We start from the raw sequence: 22921 nt of genomic DNA, 5'->3' as shown, positions 1-22921 counted from the left end.
CTCCTTTTATGACACAGACATGGTACTGATACCTAAACCAGGTAGGTTGAAAACAGAGAAAGAAAATTATAGACCAATCTCTCTAATGAATATTGATGCTAAAATCTTAAATAAAATATTAGCAAAAAGGTTACAGAAAATCATCCCCAGGATAATACACTATGACCAAGTAGGATTTATACCAGCAATGTAGGGCTGGTTCATATAATAGGAAAACTATTAGCATAATTGACTATATCAATAACCAAACTAACAAAAACCATATGATTATGTCATAGATGCAGAAAAAGCATTTGATAAAATTCAACATCCATTCCTAATAAAAACACTGGAGAGCATAGTAATAAATGGACTTTTCCTTAAAATAGTCAGGAGCATGTATTTAAAACCATCAGTAAGCATCATATGCAAGGGGGAAAAACTGGAAACTTTCCCAGTAAGATCTGGAATGAAGCAAGGTTGCCCACTATCACCATTATTATTCAATGTCCTATTCCAAACTCTAGCCTCGGGCAATAAGAGTTGACAAAGAGATTAAAGGCATTAGAGTAAGCAATGAGGAAACCAAACTATCACTCTTTGCAGATGATATGATAATATACTTAGAAAATCCCAGAGATTCTACTAAAAAGATACTAGAAACTGAGTCACAGAAGGTGATTCTTCTCTAGAGTGACAGAGATAGTGAGCAGATGAGGCAGGATTCCAGCCCAGATTATTCTGATTGTAAAACCAGAAGCCTATCAATCACCTAGTCCTTCCTCCTCCACATACTCTGCATATTTATCGATTTGAATTAAAAGTGACTAAACTATCCATATGTTTTAGCTACTTTATAAGATTTATGACCCAAGGAATAATAACAGTAATGAAAATAATAACAGCTAGTATTTGCATAGTAACTATGTATTCAGAACTTGTTACAAATGTTGACTTATTTGATTAACCCTTCAGTGCATGGAGGTTAGGGCTATTATTATGTCTGTTCTACACATGGAGAATATTCTGACAGGAATAGGTTAAGTGACTTGCCTGAAGTCACATAGAAAGGGAATTTGAAACTGAATTTGAATTCAGATCTTCAGATCTAGTGTCTTCAAGCACAGCATTCTATCCATTCTGTCTCATAGCTTCCAAAGAAATCATGACAGAAAAACATGTCCAAAAGAAATCAAATTTTTTTTTTCCAGTACTCTTTGTGTGTCAGCAAAGAACAGAAAATAAAGTGAAATACCAGACAAGTAGAGGCTGACTGAAGAATTTCAATAACATGTGATTGATTTGGAATATTATTGGAGAGTAAGGACAAACATTAGGATTTCAAAGAAGAATTCATTATATATTATATAGAGAGTTTGCAATTTGGATGTTGAAAAAGATCTAGTCTATAGCAAGAGGCTGCATTAATGAAATCCCTAAGTTTTACCTCCAGCCCAATGGCTCCCATGTACCCATGAGAACCTTCCCCCAATCATTGCTTTTATGAGCCTTCTTTCCAGTAGAGATATTATCATATTTAATGATATCCCTCTTCCAGAGAAAGGCTTGTCCCCACTGAACACCTTCATAAGGCATCTCTCCACTCTGAATCTTATGCTGGAAATAGATAATATCTACCTGAAAGTCTTTCCACAATAAATACACTGTGAACCCTCTGTCCAGCAAGACGGCGATTCTCTTTGAAAGCCTTTACCCATTGATTACATTCAGGATGTTTCTCTCCAGTGGGAATTCTCTGGAGGCCAATAAGGAATGATCTGTAGCACAAAGTTTTCCACATTAATTGCATTAATAAGGCTTTTCTTCAGGATAAATCTTGTAGGGTATAATGAGATCTGAAATCCAGACAGCGCCTTCCCAGATTGGTGAATGCACACATTTCATTCCAGTTTGAATGTAGGTTGGTGGATTGAAAATGAGTCATGAGAAGAAGTCATTCCACATTGATCCCATTCAAATGTTCTTCCCAGTATGAACCTGGGAATTCTACCTAAATGCCTTCCCACCTTCAGTACATATAGAAAACTTTTCTGCAGTTGAACTTTGCTGTTATCCAGCAATGTCTGAACTCAGGCTGAAGGCCGTAGTGGGGGGCTGCTTGTTTGCCTTCTCACTTTCAGTGTCTGAAGGCCATGGGGGCTGCCTGAATGCCTTCCCACCTTCGTTCCCCAGAGAAGGCACTTCTGCACTCTAACTCTGCTGTCGTCCAGTGCCCTCTGAACTGCAGCTCTGAAGGCCATTTCCCATTATTTCCCTGATACCAGTGCAATTCAGGAGGCTTCTCCAGGGACAAAGTTCTCCCGTCAAGCAAACCACTTCGTCCGTCCCCCACCTTGATCAAAGTCCTCCCCCCAGTCCTTTTCTGACACGGAATTGGGGCTGCACATTGTCTGACCCCCTTTCCATCTTTAGCCCGTTCTCTCTGATCCTTGGGATGTTGCTCTCCCTTGCTCTCAGTCCCAGAGTTCTCCCATCTTTGCTGTCTGGCTGGGGACTGGCCTGGGAGGCGTGGTCACCCTGACTATGAAACCCGGGGGCGTGGTTTCGCTGTTGCCGGTCAGCGCTGGGGGCGGAGCCTCCCCTTGGCCTGCACGGGGGGCGGGGCCTCGCCGTCCGCCTATTCCGGGCGGCGGGCTGGTTGGGCTGGGGCGGTCCGCCGGGATATGGCCCGGGGTCTGAGCCTGGCTGCAGGCCCCCCTGCGGTGCCGCCGGTCCCCCCCGCAGTGCGGCTGCTGCTGGTTCACCTCCCCGCTCTCCCCGCCCAGCGGCGCAGACCCCTCCCGCTGAGCTGGTAAGTCGCTTTCCCGCTCCTCCACCCAATCTAAGGCATGTAGGGGGCTTTTCGGGGGCAGTTTGGGAGGCTCCGGGGAGATCGCGACTCCCCCCAGCGCCCGGGCACCGGAAGTGGAGCACGTGAGGCTGTGTCCAAGCTCTCTGCTCGGTCGTCCCGGCTGGATCTCGGATCCGCCGCCTTTTCGGTCCCTGTGGCTGAGCAGCCCGGGGTTGGTTTGCGGGCGCTCCGAGCCGGGAGCCCGTTTGGGCAAAGGATCCCTCGGGATTCCCGACTTTGCAGGATCTTCCGCCAACTTTGGAAGCCGGACTCAGACGCACCCGCTGCCTTGTAGGATTTGCCTCTGGGCCGGGATGTGGGAGACAGTTGGATTGGGTCAGAGACCCAGCGAGCCGGTGGGGACCGGACGCCCGAGCCCTTCCATCTTTTTGGCAGTTCCTGCGCTTGGGGCGGCATTAGGAAAGTTGCAGTTTTGCCAGCGACGTGTCCCGTATCTCAGCAGGGCCAACCCCGGCCGTGCGAACGCCAAGCAACCTGCTAGCAAGCAGGAGCCAGGACAGGTGGGCGCTCCCTGGGACCCCGCGGCCCACGGGTGCCCGGCCTTGCGGAAGGGAGCGGGGCCCTCAGCGTGATGCTCCAGGCTGGCCAAGCAGAGCCACCGCAGCGGAGCAAGGAGGCAGGGGACGGCTGTTAGCAGTACATCGCTCCCCCGGCCTTAAAAAGCCCCAAAGATTAGTTTTGTCCTGAAAGGGTCACAGGAACCTTTTGCGTGCTCAGCACGGTCTGCTCCTGCTGCTCCTGGGCTGCCTGGCTGCAGATGCTCTGCCCAGTGGAAGCTGCGGTACCGGCCTTCACCCGGAGCATTTCCCCTAGAAGAGAGTTCCCCTGGTAGCTGTAGTGGCTTTGCTAGTCCACAAAAGCCAGAATTGTTTTCTGAGGCTCTAAACCACTTGTAAACAGGCTTTGTTCTCTAATCCACAATTAGTCATTGAAAGGTTCCCTACCCTCAGGGCGGCCTCTCTGATCCCCTTGCAAATGGGCTGGAGCTTGTTGGGATGCAAAGCTTGGTTACCGACTGTGGCCCTGGGCCTGAGCTTCCCCTGCACCTCCTGAAGTTTCTAAGGGGAACCTCTCTGGATGGGTCAGGCCAGATCCTAAGGCTCCATGTGCACTTGTTACAGATTTGGAGACAGTACAGCTGCCCCTCGAGTGTAAAAAGTCAGCTGAGACAGCCAAACTTAGGGCAGCAGAAAGAAGTCAGAGAGTTCTTATTAATGCTGGATCCAAGTATGTTTTTATTATGTCTCATGTAATTGGACAAAACCTGAGGAAAAGCAGAGGATTTAGGACCTCCCATAAGCCTCCAGAGGTACACTGCTCATTATCCCCCTCCTGGAGGCTCCCAGAGAAATTATTAGGCCTCCCCTGACCAAGATGATCCTGTTTCTAAGGTCCTGGAAAGGCTAAATTAGGTGGTGAAGGAAGCAGCCAGAAAATAAGAAACTGAGGACCTTTCTGCAAGCCTAGGGAAGTGAGGGTGAGGTACCCCGAGGATTTATAGACTTGTGACAGCTGCAGAGATTCTAAAGTAGAAAAAGAATGGAAGCAGAGAAAACCAGAGGCTAGAGCGCATGCTTCCTTACGTTACTTGGAACATGGGTATTCTGTCACAGCATAAGATGAATCATTTGGGGTGAAGAGATCAAGAAATATCACTGGGACAATAACTGAACAAATGTTGGCATATGAATTTAACTTAATGCAAATATGCCTTTCAAAAAAGGCCATTTCACTGAGACTTAGGAAAAGCTGTCAGGACTTAATGAGTACAATCAAGGAATTTATAATCAATAACAATCCTAACATGGTAGGTTGGCCCAGTGTGGGGCAGAATCAGAGAGACACATCACTGTGACTTCAAATGTGAAGTCAAAGGCTTGCTAGCTGTGTGACTGTGAGCCAGTCACTTCATTCTGTTTGCCTTAGTTTCCTCATCAGTAAAATGAGTTTTATCTCATCAGTAAAATAGAGAAGGAAAAGTTTAGGACCTTCGCCAAAAAGGGTCACAAAGAGTCAGAAAGGAATGAAACTGAAAAACAAAAAAGCCAGAAACTTTGAAAGACATCACAACTTTGTAAAGCAGTATAGCAGAGCACTTACAAGGTCCAGGCCATCTGTCTTTTGAGTGAAAGATGATTTACATGAAAAATGATTCTACATGATGTGGAATAAAAAAACAGGGAATTAAAAAAACACAGTGTGAGAATTTATTTTGCTTGATCAGATGATTTTATTATAAATATTTTATTTTTTGTTGTTGTTTTTTCTCAAAAAAATTGGGTAGGAAATTTCATAGCAGTGTATGGGGACTAGGAAGAGGATTTTCATCACAATGTCCTCAAAGAGATGGATTTTTTAAGAATACACATAAGAGAACAGGACTGAAGGCCAGAAGGGAATGAGACAGTTTTGAAAGTGGCACCGTGAATTTTTTAATTACTCAAAAAGAGAATGTTAGAGCTTGTTTCATGTGCAACCTCTTTTTCCTTTGGTGATACAGGAAATACTCTTTTTATGTCATGCTTGAGAATTTCAAATTTTTAAAGTTTATATATGGATGATTTTCTTTCTGTCATTCTCATTCATTTGAAGAGAGAACAGGAAATGAAAAAGTAACTTGGATATAACTTTCTCCACCTATTAGTGTTTTGGAACATTTTTTTCATGGGTTTTATAGATAGTTATATGGTTTTGAATACTTATATCATTTTAGCATTTAACTGTTGGCAGTGTGACTCCTGGTTCACATTGAATACCTTGTATACAAATGACTTTTATTGGTTATTTTTCATGTAACATTTAGTATATTTTCCATTCTACAACTTCCATTTTTATTTCATTGTTTTTTAGTTATATCTAATTCCTCATGACCCTATTTTTGTGTTTTCCTTGACAAAGATGCTGAAGTGATTTGCTTTTTCCTTCTGCTGCTCATTTTACAGATGAGAAAACTGAGGCAAACAAGGTAAAGTGACTTGTCTAGAGTTACACAGCTAGGAAATGTGTGAGGCTGGTTTTCAGTCCAAGTTTTCCCGACTCCGGGCCCTGCTCTCTATCCACTGTACCACCCAATGGCGGTGAATACATGTAATTCTTTGGCAATCTTACCCTGTTTTCCTATCTATCCTTGATTTCCTTAGACCAGTTGGTTTCCTGGTCCATACTGGATGCTCTGTTGTCTCGATTCTGGCCCCCACTTTGAATGAAGTGAATGAAGCCTTTGAATGAAGGCTGAGTCTGCTGAGACTAAGTTGGCTCAAAGGTATGACTTTAATATACACTCTTCCAGGTGCAATTTTATAGTTTTCACAATCAGTGGGCAGATAAATTGCCATAAAAAGCACTTCTATAGTAAAAACAGACTTATGTGTGCTACAACTCCCTTCCCCCCCCAAATATTCACACCTTTAAGGGGTCTCAATTGCTCAGTGATCCTACTTCATTACTTTGGAATTATATAACCTTCTCTCAATGACTTCTTTCTCAGGGCTGTTAAATTTGAAGGCCCTGCCCCAAAAGAAGGCTCCGCAGGCATCTGGGAATGAACTTTACAGAAAAGGAGATTTTTACAAGGTTTTTTATACTGTTTCCACACAGTAAGCTATTCTTATTATTCATTTCAAAGAAAAATAAATCCAATGAAATACTTAACAGTTTTCAGCATAGTACCCACAGTCTTTAACAACTTAATCCAAAATTTTCAGCATTCAGATCAAAAGGAGAGTTAATCTCCTAATAGGTGCCATTTGTTGCCTTGGAACAGGGTTACTCAGCCAGATCATTAGCTCTGGCCCCAAGCCTCCTTGGGAGGGTGGGGGGAGCTCTGATGCATAAGCTGAAGTGCAGGGTGGAGGATCTGACACAGGGATTGGAAACCCCTTCCTGCCCCCTCGAATCTCCCTGGGAGCATGGGAGTTTGAAGAGGGACAGAAGAGAGAATGGGAGGCAGTCCCCTGGGGCACCTTCTCCCAAAGGGCAGTGCTAGGGCATTCCACAGTTGGGGGACTCCTTCAAGTCATCACCTTCTGAATCCTCCTAGGCCAGCCCCCTTCCCAGGCAGCAACGGGACAGACGTGTGTCCCTGGATTCTTGTCCCTGCTGGGCTCAGCCTGAAGAAGACCTGGAGCCGACTCCAGCAGGGGGCCTGAGGGTATGGCCCCCGGAACCTGCAGACCCCCCTGGCAGGTGAGTGCAGGGTGATCACTGGCTGGTCCAAGACCCCCTTTCCCCCCACCATGGACATCTTTATAGATACAGAGCATTGTCTGTGAAGCTGCCTATCTATTTTATCTAATTATTGTTTCTTTAAATAAATGTGTCTATGGTGAAATAGAATATATCAGTAACAACACTGTCCTGCCCTGTTCTATTTTGAATTGTTTCATGAACTCTTTCATCTCCAGCAATAATCTTTGCTCTCTATTTTGGGAGCACACACACACACACACACACACACACACACACACACACACACATACACACCCCTTCCCCTTTCTCTAGATTTCTTTTAAAAAGCTCTCCCTTATAACAACCGAAGGTCAAGGAAAAGCACTTCCCACAGTCCTCTGGTCTGGAGTGCCCAGCCTTGATATCTGTCCAGCTGTTGAAATCAGAGCAAAAATGTTGGGGACTAGGAAAAAAGGCATTGGAAGATTACACAAAGAGGTTTTGAGACCGAGAGAATGCAAGCATTTAGCCAATAAATGTTTATTAAATGCCTGCTGTATACCAGGCTGAGCTTAGTGCTGTATATACAAAAGGAGTCAAACAAGGATGCTCTCCTCTAAGAGCTTACAGCTTACAGTGAGATCACAAGCAAGCCATAGACAGGATAAATAACAATCTATAAAGGCTAGCCAAAGAAAATGCATCGTCTAGCAGGGGTCCTCAAACTTTTTAAATAGGGGGCCAGTTCACTGTCCCTCAGATTGTTGGAGGCCGGACTATAAAACAAAAACTTTGTTTTGTGGGCCTTTAAATAAAGAAACTTCAGAGCCCTGGTTAAGGGGGATAATCGTCCTCAGGTGCCGCATCTGGCCCGTGGGTCGTAGTTTGAGGATCCCTGGAGAGATAGAGCATCTTTCCGGATTGCCAAGGAACCAATATTACTTGAATCTCAGCAAAGAGAAACACGGTATAAGAAGGCTCTAAAAAAACGAGTGATTTCTAAGTCACAGAGGTTTTGCATGCAAGATTTTGCATGTAATCCTAGAGGTGATAGGGAGTCATTGAAGTTAGTTGATCAGGACAATCACATGCTTAAACCTGTGATTTGGAAAATCATTTTGTCAGCCCAATCAAAGGTGCAGTGGAGTGGGGAGCCAGCTACCAATAACAACAAACTATTGTTATAGTCCAAAGATGAGGCGATGAAGGTCTCCACCCATGTGTTTGCATCCTCAGAGCAGGAAAGGGACTTTATTTGAGAGAATTTGCAGAAGTGAAATGAAGAGGCTTGGCAATTCATTGGAAAAGAGTAATAAGGAATAGGAGTTGAAGATGATACCTAGGTTGTGAGCACCTGGGACTGCTGGGGGAGATGGGAAAGCTTTAGGAGGAAAAGATGAAGTATGTCTATTTTTTTCATTCAGGATTATACTTATTTGTTGACTTTATTCCAAATGCAAATATAAGTTGCTTTTCTACATTAGCCCCCCCCCCTTTTTAATGGCAATAGTTTTTTAATGACTGATTTTAAGTGTTGGCTCCAAGATTCCTAAGTCATATGACCTTCATCAGATCCCCTCTCTATCCTACTGTCTCCTTTAGAACATTGATGCAGGTTAGACTTGATAAATTCTGAAGTCTCTTTCAGCTGTAAAGCTTTGAATTTTGATGGTTAGGAGTCCCTGACATTCAAGGATGTGGCTGTGGACTTCACCCAGGAGGAGTGGAGCCTCTTGGACCATTCTCAGAAAGAGCTCTACAAGCAAGTCATGCTGGAAAACTCCCAGAACCTGCTCTTCCTGGGTAAGCACAACTCCCCAGAGGAACTCTGAATTTGCTATCACAGGAGTGTCTTCCTCGCTTCCCTAAAATTCAGAGGGTTTTGAACTTTTGTCAGTTATTAGAAATGTCAATGTGATTGTGTGCCCACAGGGTCATTCTGCCACTTGGTTTTCCCTACCGAAGGTCTTTGCGTTTTGTGATAGAAAGCTGGGACTTTCCTTTGTTGTTTCCAGAGCTGTTTCTTTCCTATTTTAGGAAGCTATGGGTTACCAAACAAACAAGTGTTATAGACTACTGGACTTGGAACTAATCTCAGAGATTATCTATCCTAGTCTCTTTCTGAGCAAGAATTTGTCTGTAGAATCTCTGCAAATTGCTCATGGGCTTTTCCTTGAAGATGGGGAGTGAACCCCCTTTCTAACAAGGTCACCGCTTCCTCTTTGGGATGGGTCTAGTTTTTAAAACAGCAATTCTGCTGCACAGTGAGCCTGGAGTCAGGAAAATTATTCTTACCAAATTCAAATCTGATCTTGGACATGACCTGCGTGACTTCTTGATTAGTCACTTAAGTCTAAATCTCAGTTTTCTCTTCTGTAAAATGAGCTGGAATAGCAAATGGCAAACCATTCCAGCATCTTTGCCAAGGAAACCCTCAATGGGATCAGGAAAAGTCTGAAGTGACTGAAAAATGACTGAACACCAAAATCTTTAAAAAGCTTTCTTGTTAGCAAGCATAAATTTATGCACAAGTCTTGCTTTGTTTGGTAAGTTTATCTTTTTTTCTTAATTCTCCCCCCAAATACCAGCACAGAGAGGAACAGAGGAAGAGAAAGGAATAAGCATTGATATAGACCTCCTGTGCTCCAGGTACTGTGCTCAGTGCCTTAGAAATGTGATCTCATCAGGTCCTCAAAATACCCTGTGAGTTGGAGTTATCACTCCAGTTTGCAACCAAGAAAATTTAAACAAACAGGAGCACAGAGATGCTATGTCTGAGCTTGGATTTGCACTCAGGTGTTTCTGAATCCAGGTCCAGGGTTCTCACCACTAAATTTCCCAGCTGCCTCTAATTTCTAGCTAATGGAAGCTATAGAATGTGTCCATGTTTCTATGAAGGAGGTAAAAACATACTTTTCTAGCTCCAAACTGGCTGCGGGATCTCTTTTTCATCCTTAAGCTTCTATCCATAAATACCATGTAAACCATCCTTGAGAAGGATCCCTAGGAATCATCCTGTGCTCCTTGCTTCCATTTCCCCTTTCCCTAAGAAGGAGCAAAATGTAAGTTTCTATCCTCATCCCTTCTATATTCTCCGTGGCCAGGAATCCCAATTCTCAAAGAAGATTTGCTCTCCCGTTCTGAGGACAAGGATTCATCGCGGATCTTGGATCCAAAAGGCCCAAGAAATTCGTGTCTGGGTGAGTGAGATGGAAGCAACTATATGAGAGATGTTCTCTCAGAAACATCTGTGTGGTGATGAAGGGAATGCTGGGCTTGGAGCAGAAACATCTGCCTTGGAATTCTTTTTCATATGCTTTTTATTAGCAAGATGATCCAAGAAAAGTCACTGAATCTCTGAGCCTCAGAAGAATAATTAGCAAAATCATTTGAATAAAGGATTAGAATTAATGGAGAAAGGCCATGGAGTGCTGAGGATGGAGCCCAGGCAGTCCTAGGATTTAAGGTCTAGTGTCTCCTGCAGGGCTGTGGGTCATGTCACTCGGTTCTTATGAGCTCATGGCTTCAGTTGTAAAGTGTAATGAGAATCCTATCCATGCCACAGGTTTATATTGTGAGCATCCAATGTCCTTATTGAAGTTCTTCATAAATTAAATCACTTTTCAGATATGAGTTCATGACATTTTCAATGGATTGATTCTGTCCATTGTTTGAAAACTCCTTTTTTTGCCCAGAAAGATAGAATATGTCAGCTTACTTTCTTTCCATGGAAGGAAGAGGTTTATATATATATATGGTGAGGGGAGGTGTCTGTATATTATGCTTCTTTATTTTCTTCAGATGCAGAGACCAAATTTGAAGTGAATGAGACTACTTTAAAGCTGAGCATTTTTGTGAAAAAATCTCATCAGCAAAGATGGATGAGCAACGGTCCCTGTGACTTCAGTTTGAGAGAAATCTGTGACTCAGATATCAAGAGAGAAAAAAATCTAAATAATCACTGTCAATTTGATAAAGATATAAAAGGTTTCTGGCAACATCCAGGCTTAATTCAATGTAAGAAAATGACCTCAGGAAATGATTGCTTTCAGTATAATAAAGATAGGGAATGCTTTACTAAAACAGATGAACCTATGCAGTGTTCTGAGAAGCCTCATGAAATGCAAATGTATCAAGGTAATCAATGGGAAATGGCCTTCAGCTTGAGTTCAGACATCATTAGACATCAGAAAAGTTATACTGGAGAAATGCTTTATATAGGAAATGAAAATAGGAAGACCTTCAGCCAGAACTCAAAGCTTATTGACTATCAGAAAATTCACACTGCAGAGAAACCTTATGAATGTAATCTCTGTGGACAGACTTTCACAAATAGGTCCTGTCTTTGTATACATCAGAGAATCCACAGTGGAGAGAAACCATATAAATGTGATCAATGTGGAAAGGCTTTCACACAAAACAACAATCTTTTGACACATCAGAAAATCCACAGCGGAGAAAAACCTTATGAATGTAATCAATGTGGAAAGACTTTCACGCAAAACAACAATCTTTTGACACATCAGAAAATTCACAGTGGAGAGAAACCTTATGAATGTAATCAATGTGGAAAGACTTTCAGAACAAAATCCACTCTGGCTATTCATCAAAGGATCCACACTGGAGAAAAACCTTATCTATGTAACCAATGTGGAAAGACTTTTAGACAGAAATCCACTCTTTATCTTCATCAGAGAACCCATATGGGGGAGAAAACTTATGATTGTAATCAATGTGGAAAGACTTTCACAACAAGGTCCACTCTTTATTATCATCAGAGAATACACACTGGAGAGAAAACTTATGCTTGTAATCAGTGTGGAAAGACATTCACAAAAAAGTCCACTCTTGCTTTGCATCAGAAAATCCACACTGGAGAGAAACCTTTTGAATGTAATCAGTGTGGAAAGGCTTTAGCTTATAGGGCCCATCTTATTAACCATCTGAGGATCCATACTAGAGAGAAACCTTATAAATGTAATCAGTGTGGAAAGGCTTTCCGACAGAACTCTGGGCTTGCTGTACATCAGAGAATCCACACTGGAGAGAAACCTTATATATGTAATCAGTGTGGAAAGGCTTTCACCCAAAATTCCAATCTTTTGATACATCAGAGAATCCACACTGGCGAGAAACCTTATGAATGTAATCTGTGTGGTAAAGTTTTCACCCAGAATGCCAATCTTTTAACACATAAGAAAATCCACAATGGAGAGAAACCTTATAAGTGTAATCAATGTGGAAAGACTTTCAGTGTGAAATATAGTCTTCATGAACATCACAGAATTCATACTGGAGAGAAACCTTATAAATGTAATCAGTGTGGAAAGACTTTCACAAAAAGGTCCACTCTTGCTAGCCATTTAAGAATCCACACTAGATAAAACTTTATATGAATGCAGTCGATGTGGAAAGACTTTCAGATAGAAGTCCACTCCTTATTTACACCAGAGAATCCACATTGAATGGAAAAAATATGATTGTGATTGATGTGAAAAGTTTTCACAAAAAAGTCTACTCTTCCTAGACATCAGAGAATCCACACTAAGAAAAAAAAACTTTTTTAATGTAATCAATGAATAGACTTTCCAAAAAGAAATTCAATCTTTTTGTATGTCAGAGATGTCACATTGGAGAGAAATCTTAGCCTTCAAGGAGCAAACATCCCTTATTTTCCCAGCAGAGAATTCCTAGTAGATAGAAATTATATCACTGTAATGAATGAGGAAGGATATTCAAATGGAGTACAGAGCTTGTTCAATAGCAGATCATTCATTTTACAGAGAAGGGTTATATGGACTCAATAGGGGAAGCCATCTCTTACTTTCCATCAAAGGATTCCTATTGGAAAGCCTTATAAATTTGCTCATTGGGGGTATATATTCCTCTGGTAGATGGAGATGACTAGACAGCAAGGTAGAAAAAAAGGCCAGTAAGAGAAATGCCTTTTTACAATGTCAAAGTCTTTATGTAAAGTTCATAAATTGGGGAAATCATGCTGGAGATGAAACTTATGGAGCTAAATAATGAGTAACAGCCTCTTGTTGCAATATAATCTTTGGTAGACATCTCAGATTTCATACTGTTCAACAAGTGTTATAAATACAATAAATTTTTCTTGGTAATTCTGTTTGGCATTCCTCTTTAATGCTATTTTATCGTGCCATAATTTCATTAGCCTTTTACTAACTGATTGGTACTTCCTTTTTTCTCTCTGGTCTTTTGATGACACAAAATGTCAATAATTTCTACATCACTATTTCTGCAATGATCTTTCATCACCAAAGTGACACAATGGATAGTTTGCTGTACTTGGAACCACAAGTCCAGAGTTCCAATTCAGTTTTTAATACTACTTAGCTGTATAACACTGGGCAAGTTCCTTAACCTAATCCTGCCTAATTTTCCACATCTATAGAATGCGGATAATCATAACTATCTCTTAGAGTTAACAGGAGGAACAAATGAGAAAATATTTGTAAAAAGCCTTGCAAGTATTAAATTGTAATGAAAAATCTGGATAGTATATATTTCATGGACTCTAAAAGTCATAGTAGAGTTAGTAAACTAAAATATGTGCACAATTTCATCACTTTTCTTTTTTTTTTCCTCTTTTCTTCCTTCTTTCCTTCATTTCTTTCTTCCTTTCCTTCCTTTCTTTCTTTCCTTCATTTCTTTCTTCCTTTTCTTCCTTTCCTTCTTTCCTTCATTTCTTTCTTCCTTTCCTTCCTTTCCTTCTTTACTTCATTTCTTTCTTCCTTTTCTTCCTTTCCTTCTTTCCTTCATTTCTTTCTTCCTTTCCTTCCTTCTTTCTTTCTTTCTTGCTTTCCTTCTTTTCTTTCTTTCTTTTTTTGCTGAGGCATTTGGGGTTAAATGACTTGCCCAGGATCACAGAGCTAGGAAGTATTAAGTGTCTAAGATCAGATTTGAACTCAGGTCCTCCTGACTTTAGGGCTGGTGCTCTATCCACTGCACCAACTAGCTGCCCCAGTTTAATCATTTTTCATTCAAATTTATATTTGGAATAGGCTGGACAGGAAACTAGTTTTAGAATCAGGAAGACAGATTCAAATTCTGCTTCAAATGCTCACTAGCTCTGTATTTCTAAGAAAGGAACTACATCTTGAAGTTTGAGAAATTGAATAGATCATGTGCATAATATATTTTTTAAAGTGGGGTACAGTAAACGCAAGTTGAAAAATCCAAAGACCCTAATTATAGGGCAAGGATTTCCTAGTCACAACAATATAATACAAAAATTGAAAAGCAGTCTGGCAGAAAATAGGTATAGACCAATATCTTATCCTATAGCAATATTATCTTTGAAGGATACATGTCTTAGATGTAAAAATTCCTTGAAATATATTTATGGGCCAGCAAAGATGTATTTTTCACTTTTGGATATGGGTCATTGTAATGTTCTTAGTTCAGTTTTCTGGAGGTCTCTGGACCAGCTTTTGTTTCAGCTTAATAATCACCACAAGAATAGCCAGGTGTTAAAGTCCAAAAATCTTGTCTCCTTGCCTAGGGCCCAGCTAGCTTTCTTGAGATTCTTCAGGAGAATTGGTTTTAGTGGAGAAGTGCAGGAGGCCAGGCCAGCCACCAGGAGCCTGAGCCAAGATGGAATTGACTCTCTCTCTCCTTCTCCCGAGAGCTTGAGCTCCACCTTTCAGTCCTCTGTCTTCTCTGCTCTCACCTGGCTGAGGCTCCCAGCTTATATGCTCTACCCTGAGTATTAACCAATCATTATATCACTAGGATTTGTTGTAAGATTAAATCAATCATACTGAACTTAGAGAACTATTAATCACCATACTAAACTAGATAACCATTGTCTCATCAATTCCACTGACTTAACATCTTGTAAGAATCCTTGTTTCAGAGTTCTGGCCCATAACAGGGTATGTTCATCATTAAATGGAGGATAGGAGGATTACAGAAGGTACATCACATTAAAAAATACTCAAATGCTAAAATGTAAATGAAACAATTAACTGGAAAAAAAAAAAACCTTTGCAGTTTGCCTGATAAAGACTTCACATCCAAAGTATATGAAGAACAGATATAGATTATATTCATGTTTATGAAAAATGGGTCCTATGGAATAATGTTTAAAAAACTATGAATATTCAATTTTCAGAGGAAGAAATACAAACTGATCATTCATGATACTTAAATGTCCCATCTATAAAAATTAATGTAATCACCAACAGAAAAATTCTAAGATTAGTGGATTATTTATATGAAAAAAAAAGTCATTCTACATTATAAATTTTTCATCTGTATCAGGAGATGCATAACATTTTATCATTTGTTTTCTGGTATAGTGATAAGTCATTTCATTCATCAGAGTTCTTTTTCTTTATAATATTTTTGTCAAGTATAAATTTTTAACTCATTCTGTTCACTTTGCTTCTGTTCATAGAATCTTCCCGGATTTATCTGAAACCATCCCCTTCATATTTTCTTACAACACAATTGTATTTCAGCAAATTTGATATATTATCACTTGTTTAGCCATCTCCATTTGATAAGCATACACTCATTTTCTAATTCTTCACTCCTGTAAAAAAAAAAAGATAACTATCTTTTTGAACCCTTTATTTTGCAGTAACTAGGACTAATCCCTTTCATATTTACTTTTCTTCCAACTTCTGCATTTTTATCTTCTCCTTCTGTTTCCCTGTTTTGTGAAATATATTTATTTCCCCAGATCTCTGTGAGTTCTTTCCTCATTTGGTCAGTTTAAATGAGAGGTTTAAAATATAAGAGACACTTAAGATAATGATTCAACCAGTCATCTGGGACTAGGATGGATAGAAGATGAGGGGACAAGGAATAGAGATCATGCCATTTCTAGTATAGATGGCTAGTATTGATTTCAATCTCTTCCCTCACCTTTGCCTTCCTTTTAATGAGGCACAAAGAAGTATTAGAAAATATGATGAAAATAATAAATTGTCAAAAATAAATATTAATTGGATGGTTTTACTTATCAAAATCAGAGGGTAACAGAATAGAAAACAGAAATTGGCAATCTATTCTGTAAAATGAGGATTTGTACAGCATTAAAATGAAGGGATATCATTTTGTGTTACAATTCAAACTGTATGCCTAAAGGGGCTCAACTGCATATTCTCACAATAAACTAGAGAGATTAAAGAGGGAAAAAAAACTCATTCATGCAATATAAAATTATAATTGCTGCTTTTTAGGGTTGAAAATATTTGGAAACAATGGTGGCACCCCTAAATTGGGGAAATGACTGAATAAATCATGGTCTAAAAATATAATGGAACATTATCATTTTGTCTGAACTGAAACAGAAATGAGAAAAACTAGTAGAATAGTTTCTGTTGTCACAATATCGATCAATGAAATGAACAACCATAGCTCTTGAGCAATGGTTTCCAAATGTTTTATTCTTTTCAACAATAACAACAATTAAAAAGGTGATATGAAGCCTTCTTGGTGGGGTGCAGCTTCTTGGGAAAATGTGGCAGTAACCCTAAAGCTACTTGGCCTTGGGAGTACTATAGTTCCACAAACCATGATGTCTGTCTGATAACAATCTGTTAGTCAGTAAAGATAAAGTTTCTGAGACAATAATAAGCAGACCACTCTTCAACATCTCCAAGATCACTCCTCAGTTCCAGCTCTAATCCATAAAATTAGCATGTCAGTGACACAAAGCTCCTGATCTCTCTTTTTCCTGTAAATTTATCTTCTTGCTCCTGTTCTTTGCTAAATTCTTTTGGAACTAAGCCCACTTTAAATGGCATTACAATTATAATAAAATTTGCCCCTGGACTTGGAGATGGATTTGAGCCTGCACTTTCTTTTGAGACACCTAGTGACACTGGTCTGAAATCCCAAACCTTTGGGGTCTCCTTTGAACTGCAATATTTGGTGGCCCATACAGGGAGAATCTGGTCTCCCCTATCTGCACCCTCTCCTTGTCAAGGTGAGACCCCCATTCTTTTCTCATTTCATCCTATAGTTGGTACACTCCAAGCACTAGGAAAAGCTTGTCTGGATCGTGTGGAGTTCCACACTCAGCAAATTTTCCTTGACTGGAAACACCCAAACTTGGAAATTCTTGCGATTCTTAGCATAGTTCCCTCCTACCTAGAGAACATCTGCCATCTTTTCATTCTCCCTAGAATGCTAGAGGAGGCAAAAGGTACATCATGGCTTTTGGCAAAGAACTGAGGAACTTTTGCCACCTTTTTCACCCTCCCTGCAACACCGGAGGTGGTGAAGCCCTATAACAATAGAAATTTTATGAGTTTTGACAAAATGGGACAGTCCTCTAATTAAGATAATGATACAACCAGTCATTTTGTTTGTGTCTGTCTCAGTGCAAAACATCTGTGTCATATTTGTTCTGTGTGCTAGATTTTTTTACCTGAAAAGATTCGAAATGCAGCCAGCAAGGAAAAAACTTGTAGACTGTAATTGGAACATGGAGAAAGATTTCTCCCACACACACCCCCCACTCCGGCCAAGATCCCAAGATCATAGAAAACACTTTAATTGATAGGTTTTTTTAATTTTTTATTTTCAAAATATATGCATAGTTTTCAGCATTTACCATTGCAAAACCTTTGTTCTAAATTGTTCTCCTTCCCTTTCACTTCACACTACCCTAGATGGCAAGTAATTTAATATATGTTAAACATGTGGAATTTTTCCATACTTATTTCCACATTTATCATGCTGCTTAAGAAAAATCAGATAAAAAAGGGAAAAAATGAGGAAGAAAACAATGCAAGCAAACAACAAAAAGAGTGAAAATGAGATGTTGTGATCCATATTCAGTCCTCCCAGTCCTCTCTCTGGGTGCAGATGGCTCTCTCCATCACAAACATCTCATTGTTGAAAGGAGCCAAGTTCATCAGAATTGATCATCATTTAATCTTTTTGTTGCTATGTACAACAAACTCCTGGTTCTACTCACTTCACTTTGCATCAGTTCATGTCAGTCTCTCCAGGCCTCTCTGAAATCATCCTGCTGGTCATTTATTACAGAACAACAACATTCCATCACATTCATGTACCACAACTTATTCAGCCATTCTCCAACTGTTGGGCATCCAGAGTGCTCATTCTTAATAGGAAGATTTTAGTTCTCCTAATAGTTTAGTTTATTCCTGCTTTTGAAGAGCATAGGATCAATCTTTTCTTACAACTAATGCCTTTTTGAAATATTTATCCATGTCTTTGTCTCTTTCTTTGGTCTGGATATAGAAAGCTTTAATATCCTATAGAGTATCTTATTGACTTTCTCCACGTTATCATTATCCAGTCTCCATTGCAGAATTAAGAATGAATACAATGTTACAAAATTTGTCTGATGAGCACAGTATATTATGGGATTATCACTTTTCCTCTCAGAAATGCACCTCTTAACTATGTCCCAGAAAATGCTGGCTAATGTTGAACTGCAATCCATTGGAATACTTAAATCTTTCATTCAGATGGCTGAAATTTGTTTCTCCCCAAAGGAAAAGAGAGAGAAACTTTTGTATCAAATCTGTATACTTAAGAAAAACATGTTTCATCCCAAGTTCTTTTGGAGTAATCTCTTGCTTTTCTGTATGTCCAGAACAAGTTTTCTACTTATTCATTCCAGAATTTCCTCCAGAAATCCGAGTAAATTTCAATCACTCCTATATACTGCCCTAATGTTGTATTTGTAAATTGCGTCTTTGAACTTGTAGAAGAATTTAGATATATCTCTATTGAATTCCATCTTCTTAGAGTGACATCAGTTTTACCATGTTTCATGATAGTTTTTAATATTCACTTTTGCAAAATACCATGTTTCAATTTTTTCTTTTTCTCACACATTACCTCCCTCTTCAAGATAGCAAGAAATGCAATTCAGGTTAAACATGTGCAATTCTTCTAAAATATTTTCATATTCATCATGCTATGCAAGAAATATCAGATAAAAAGGGGAAAACCATGAGAAAGAAAAAACAGAAGCAAATAAACAGCAACAGAAAAAAACAACAGTGAAAACACTATGGCTTGATACATACTCATTCTCCACAGTTTTTTCTCTGGATCCTGATTTCACTTTCCAATACAAGTCTATTAGAATTGTCCTGAATCGCTTCATTGTTGAAAAGAGCCAAGTCCATCCCAGTTGATCATCACATAATCTTGTTTGTTACTGTATACAGTGTTCTCTTGGTTCTGCACACTTCACTTACCATCTGTTCATGTAAGTATGTCTGGGCTTTTCTGAACTCAGCCTCCAGCACAAATGTTCTAATGTTTAATGATCACCCTCTTCTAGAGAAAAGCATGTCCCATTGAGCTCAGTGAGAAGCTTTATTTCCATTGGGAATGCTCTGATGGAAAGTGATCATTTGTAAGGTAGAGACAACATGACCTACAGACAAGGCAAAGGATTCTAATTGAAGGAAGTCCATAGGACAAATCTATCATTTCCACCATTTTTTATACCTCTGGGTATAAATTAACAAATTGACAAGACCACTAAATAGGACCAGGATCTCTCAAAAACTTTCTATATGGATAGGAATAGGGGAAAATTTAAAGATCTGCATAAAGTTAGTCATTTTAGTTTTCTTAACAGCAGTCTTCATCTTAATGATCCAGGAGTCACTGGACCTGTCTTGGAGTAAACCCATAAGAATTAAGGCCTGAAATTGATGTTAAACAAATATAATCAATAAGCTCTGACCTGCCTGAGATACTGCAAATGTCTAATGGTTATTTCTTATAGTATTGTGCAGGCCAGCATAATATTGTCTTTGTACCTTGGTGGGAATTGTTCTTACTCTTACTCAGTTTCAAAGCATTTCACCAGAACTCTCTCATCATTTCCCAGCTATATCATGATTTCAATTTTTTGAAGTATAATATGGTTTTGGAGCAGCTCCAGGGCACACTGAGCTCATAAGTAATTAATATTGTATTAATATTGAAATAGTAATTCCTACTCTATAGCAATGCCTCTAAGTATTATATCCATTGAGTTTTGTCTTTTCCTACCTTGGTGCCAAACAGGATTTTACATATGCAGATTTCATAAAGGAAATACCATAACAAATGGCGCCCAACGTGGGGAACAAGAAACAAAGAAGTAGCAGTGCTGGAGAAGTATAGGATCCTCCCTGGACAGTTTTTCTAGTACCTCATGGGGAAGGAAAGGGAGAAGAAACCCAATAAGATTTTTTCAGTTGGGGTAATTAAAATGGGCCAGCACATCAAAGGGCCAAGCTAGGAGACTGATGACAGACTTAATGAAAAACACCTACTCTGACTACAATTCTACTTCTCTGCTTGTCAGAAAGCTTGCCTCCATGACATCTCACGAGATTTAACACTTGCTATAGTGTCTCACTCTGAAACCATCCAGAGGAATAGTATTGAAAAGACTTTCACAATGCTGTTCGTATTCCTTAGCATGCAGACTCAGATTTACAACCACTGCACAAATTTACTGACCATGTGATTATGGGGGGAAATAATTGTGTTCACATAAAGCAAAAAATGGGAAATTGTTAAGGACCGTGCCTAAGTGTGAAGGGATAGGTCAACTCTCTGAAAGCCCCCACAACTATGAATCATAACAAACTTGAAAGAATTGCAAATCAATATTTACTGGCAAAGATATTGCTTATGAATTGGGAATGAAATAAATCAGAGGCAAGAGGAAAGAGGAGAGAGATCAGAGAATGCAACTACCTCTCTATCTTCTTGTATTGTTATCTTCTCACATGAAGAAATCTATTCTGCTGGTCAAAATTAGATCCCCAGCAGCTACTAGTAGTTTGCTCCTGTTACAAAGTCTAATTGTAGCTCCAGTGTATTTGAATTGTCTTTTTTTTGTTTCTTAAAAAATATTCTCTGTGATCTGGATGTTTCAAAATTTATCAATAATATTCCTATGTGCTTTCCACAAAGGATCTTGTTGAAGTGGTGATCAATGAATTTTTCCTATTTCTACTTTCTTCTTAGGTTCTATCACTCCAAGAAAATTTTCTTGAATTATTTCTTCCATTATTGTACCAAGATTCTTTTTTTTTGGTTACAACTTTCAAGGAGTCCAATTATTCTTATATTTTTTCTTCTTGATCTGTTATTTTTGCTTAAAATGTTTCATATTATGTTCTATATTTTCATTCTTTATGATCTGTTTTGTTATGTCTTGGTCTCTCATATCTTCACTGGCTTCCCCTTGCCAAATTCTAATTTTTGAAGAGTTATTTTCATCTTTGAGACTCTGTATCTTCTTTTTAGTTGGATAACTTTCCCCCATAATCTTCTTGTTTTTCTTGGATGGTTTTTTAAAAAAAATTTTCTTCAATATTTCTCATTTGATTTTTAGATTCCTTTTTTCATTTCTATAATATCTTTTTTCATTTCTTTCTGCTCAGGAAACCATTTCATGTTACTATTTGGAGATAGAACCTTTTTTATGGTCTTCCCTCTTTTAATAAAGAACCAACGCAAAGGCCCAGTACTTCCTTCTCTACTTCATTTACTAGGTAGCCACTAGATACATGGTAGCTCTTATATAAATAACATTCAGAGAGTACCCTTTAAACATGACATATTATTCTTAGTATATACTTTGTATTAAAATTTGCTCTTTAAAGTTTTCTTGGTGTTCCTGTGGGACTGCACAAGGATCATATAGAATTTGGGGATAAAGATGCAGGCTAGCAAGCCGGTACTGGAGCTTAAGATGGAGAAGATCTCCATGACTACCATCATCTTCCCCTTGGTGCTCTGGTATGTGAGGAGAAAGGAGACCCGGACACTGCAGAACACCAGCATGCTGAAGGTGATGAACTTGGCTTCATTGAATGTATCAGGGAGATTTCTGGCAAAAAAGGCCATGGTGAAACTTGCCAGGGCCAAGACTCCCATGTAACTCAGGACAAAATAGAAGGCAATGAGGGAGCCCTCATTGCACCCCAGAATGATGTGCTCCTGGTCAGACTGTGTGTCTGCCTCTAGGAATGGGGGAGAGAGCAGCAGCCAGATTGCACAGAGCCTTGTATCAAGGAGCAAAAGAGAACAAAATAAATGGGTGCTCTGGTAGCCACCCATTTCTTGCTCCTGCTGCCTGGTCTGGTGGCTCTGAAGGCCAGAACCACAATGATGGTTTTGGCCAAAATAGATGAGATCGCCACCGTGAACATGATTCCAAAGGTTACTTGTCGAAGGAGACAATACATTGCAGTTGGGCAACTGATGAAGAGTAGAGAGCAGAGGAAGCAGAAGGAAAGGGAGATGAGGAGAATATAGCTGAGATCTCTGATTATGGGGGTGTTTTTTATACTTCACAAAGACCCAGAGAACCAGAGCTGTGAGGAGAGACAAGCAAGCAACTATGGAAGCCAAAGCCATTCCCAAGGGCTCTTCATAGGCCAGGAAGGTCACCACTTCGGGGAGGCACTGATTCCTCTCCTGATTGCGATATTGATCTTCAGGGCATTTTACACACTGATTTGCATCTGAAGAGAACAAACCAAGTCTCAATATTTCAGGCACAGCAAAACTTACCTTTTAGTGGGCCATTAATATTTGTTGAAAAAATACAAATAGCTCCATCTAGTTCCATGGAGATCAGAATCTGGTGTCAGTGGATAGAACAAAAGACTTGGAAGACCTGAGTTTGAATTCTGGCTCAGATAACTTTGTGGCTTTCTGATTATGGGTTAGTAAATTACTTTCTTTATATTTTGAGATCATAGTCTGAAAATAGGGATAATAATTGTACCTACTTCACATAAATGGAAAGAGTTTGGCAAATCTTAAAATACTAAGTAAATTGGAGTAATTGTAACTTGTGACTGACTCTTTGTGATCACATTTGAGATTTTATTGGCAAAGATAATGGTTTTATTTGGTATT

General features: G+C 39.6%; 1 protein-coding gene across 2 annotated transcripts; it reads left to right on the top strand.

Moving 5' to 3' along the window:
• Positions 1-2636: 2636 nt before the first annotated feature.
• On the top strand, positions 2637-13143 carry LOC127556664 (zinc finger protein 883-like). 2 transcript variants are annotated; one of them, XM_051989948.1, is made up of 7 exons: positions 2637-2791; positions 5992-6113; positions 6339-6447; positions 6891-7036; positions 8695-8821; positions 10123-10218; positions 10820-13143. In XM_051989948.1, the coding sequence occupies exons 4-7, from the start codon at positions 7004-7006 to the stop codon at positions 12400-12402; spliced, it is 1839 nt and encodes a 612-aa protein (XP_051845908.1). In that variant the 5' UTR covers positions 2637-2791; positions 5992-6113; positions 6339-6447; positions 6891-7003; the 3' UTR covers positions 12403-13143. The 2 variants fall into 2 exon arrangements, with proteins under 2 accessions (XP_051845908.1, XP_051845909.1); XM_051989949.1 differs by lacking the exon at positions 6339-6447.
• Positions 13144-22921: the final 9778 nt, after the last annotated feature.

The sequence above is a fragment of the Antechinus flavipes genome, chromosome 3 (assembly GCF_016432865.1).
Source record: "Antechinus flavipes isolate AdamAnt ecotype Samford, QLD, Australia chromosome 3, AdamAnt_v2, whole genome shotgun sequence".
Classification (NCBI taxonomy): Eukaryota; Metazoa; Chordata; class Mammalia; order Dasyuromorphia; family Dasyuridae; genus Antechinus; species Antechinus flavipes.
This window is presented reverse-complemented; position numbering and strand designations above follow the sequence as displayed.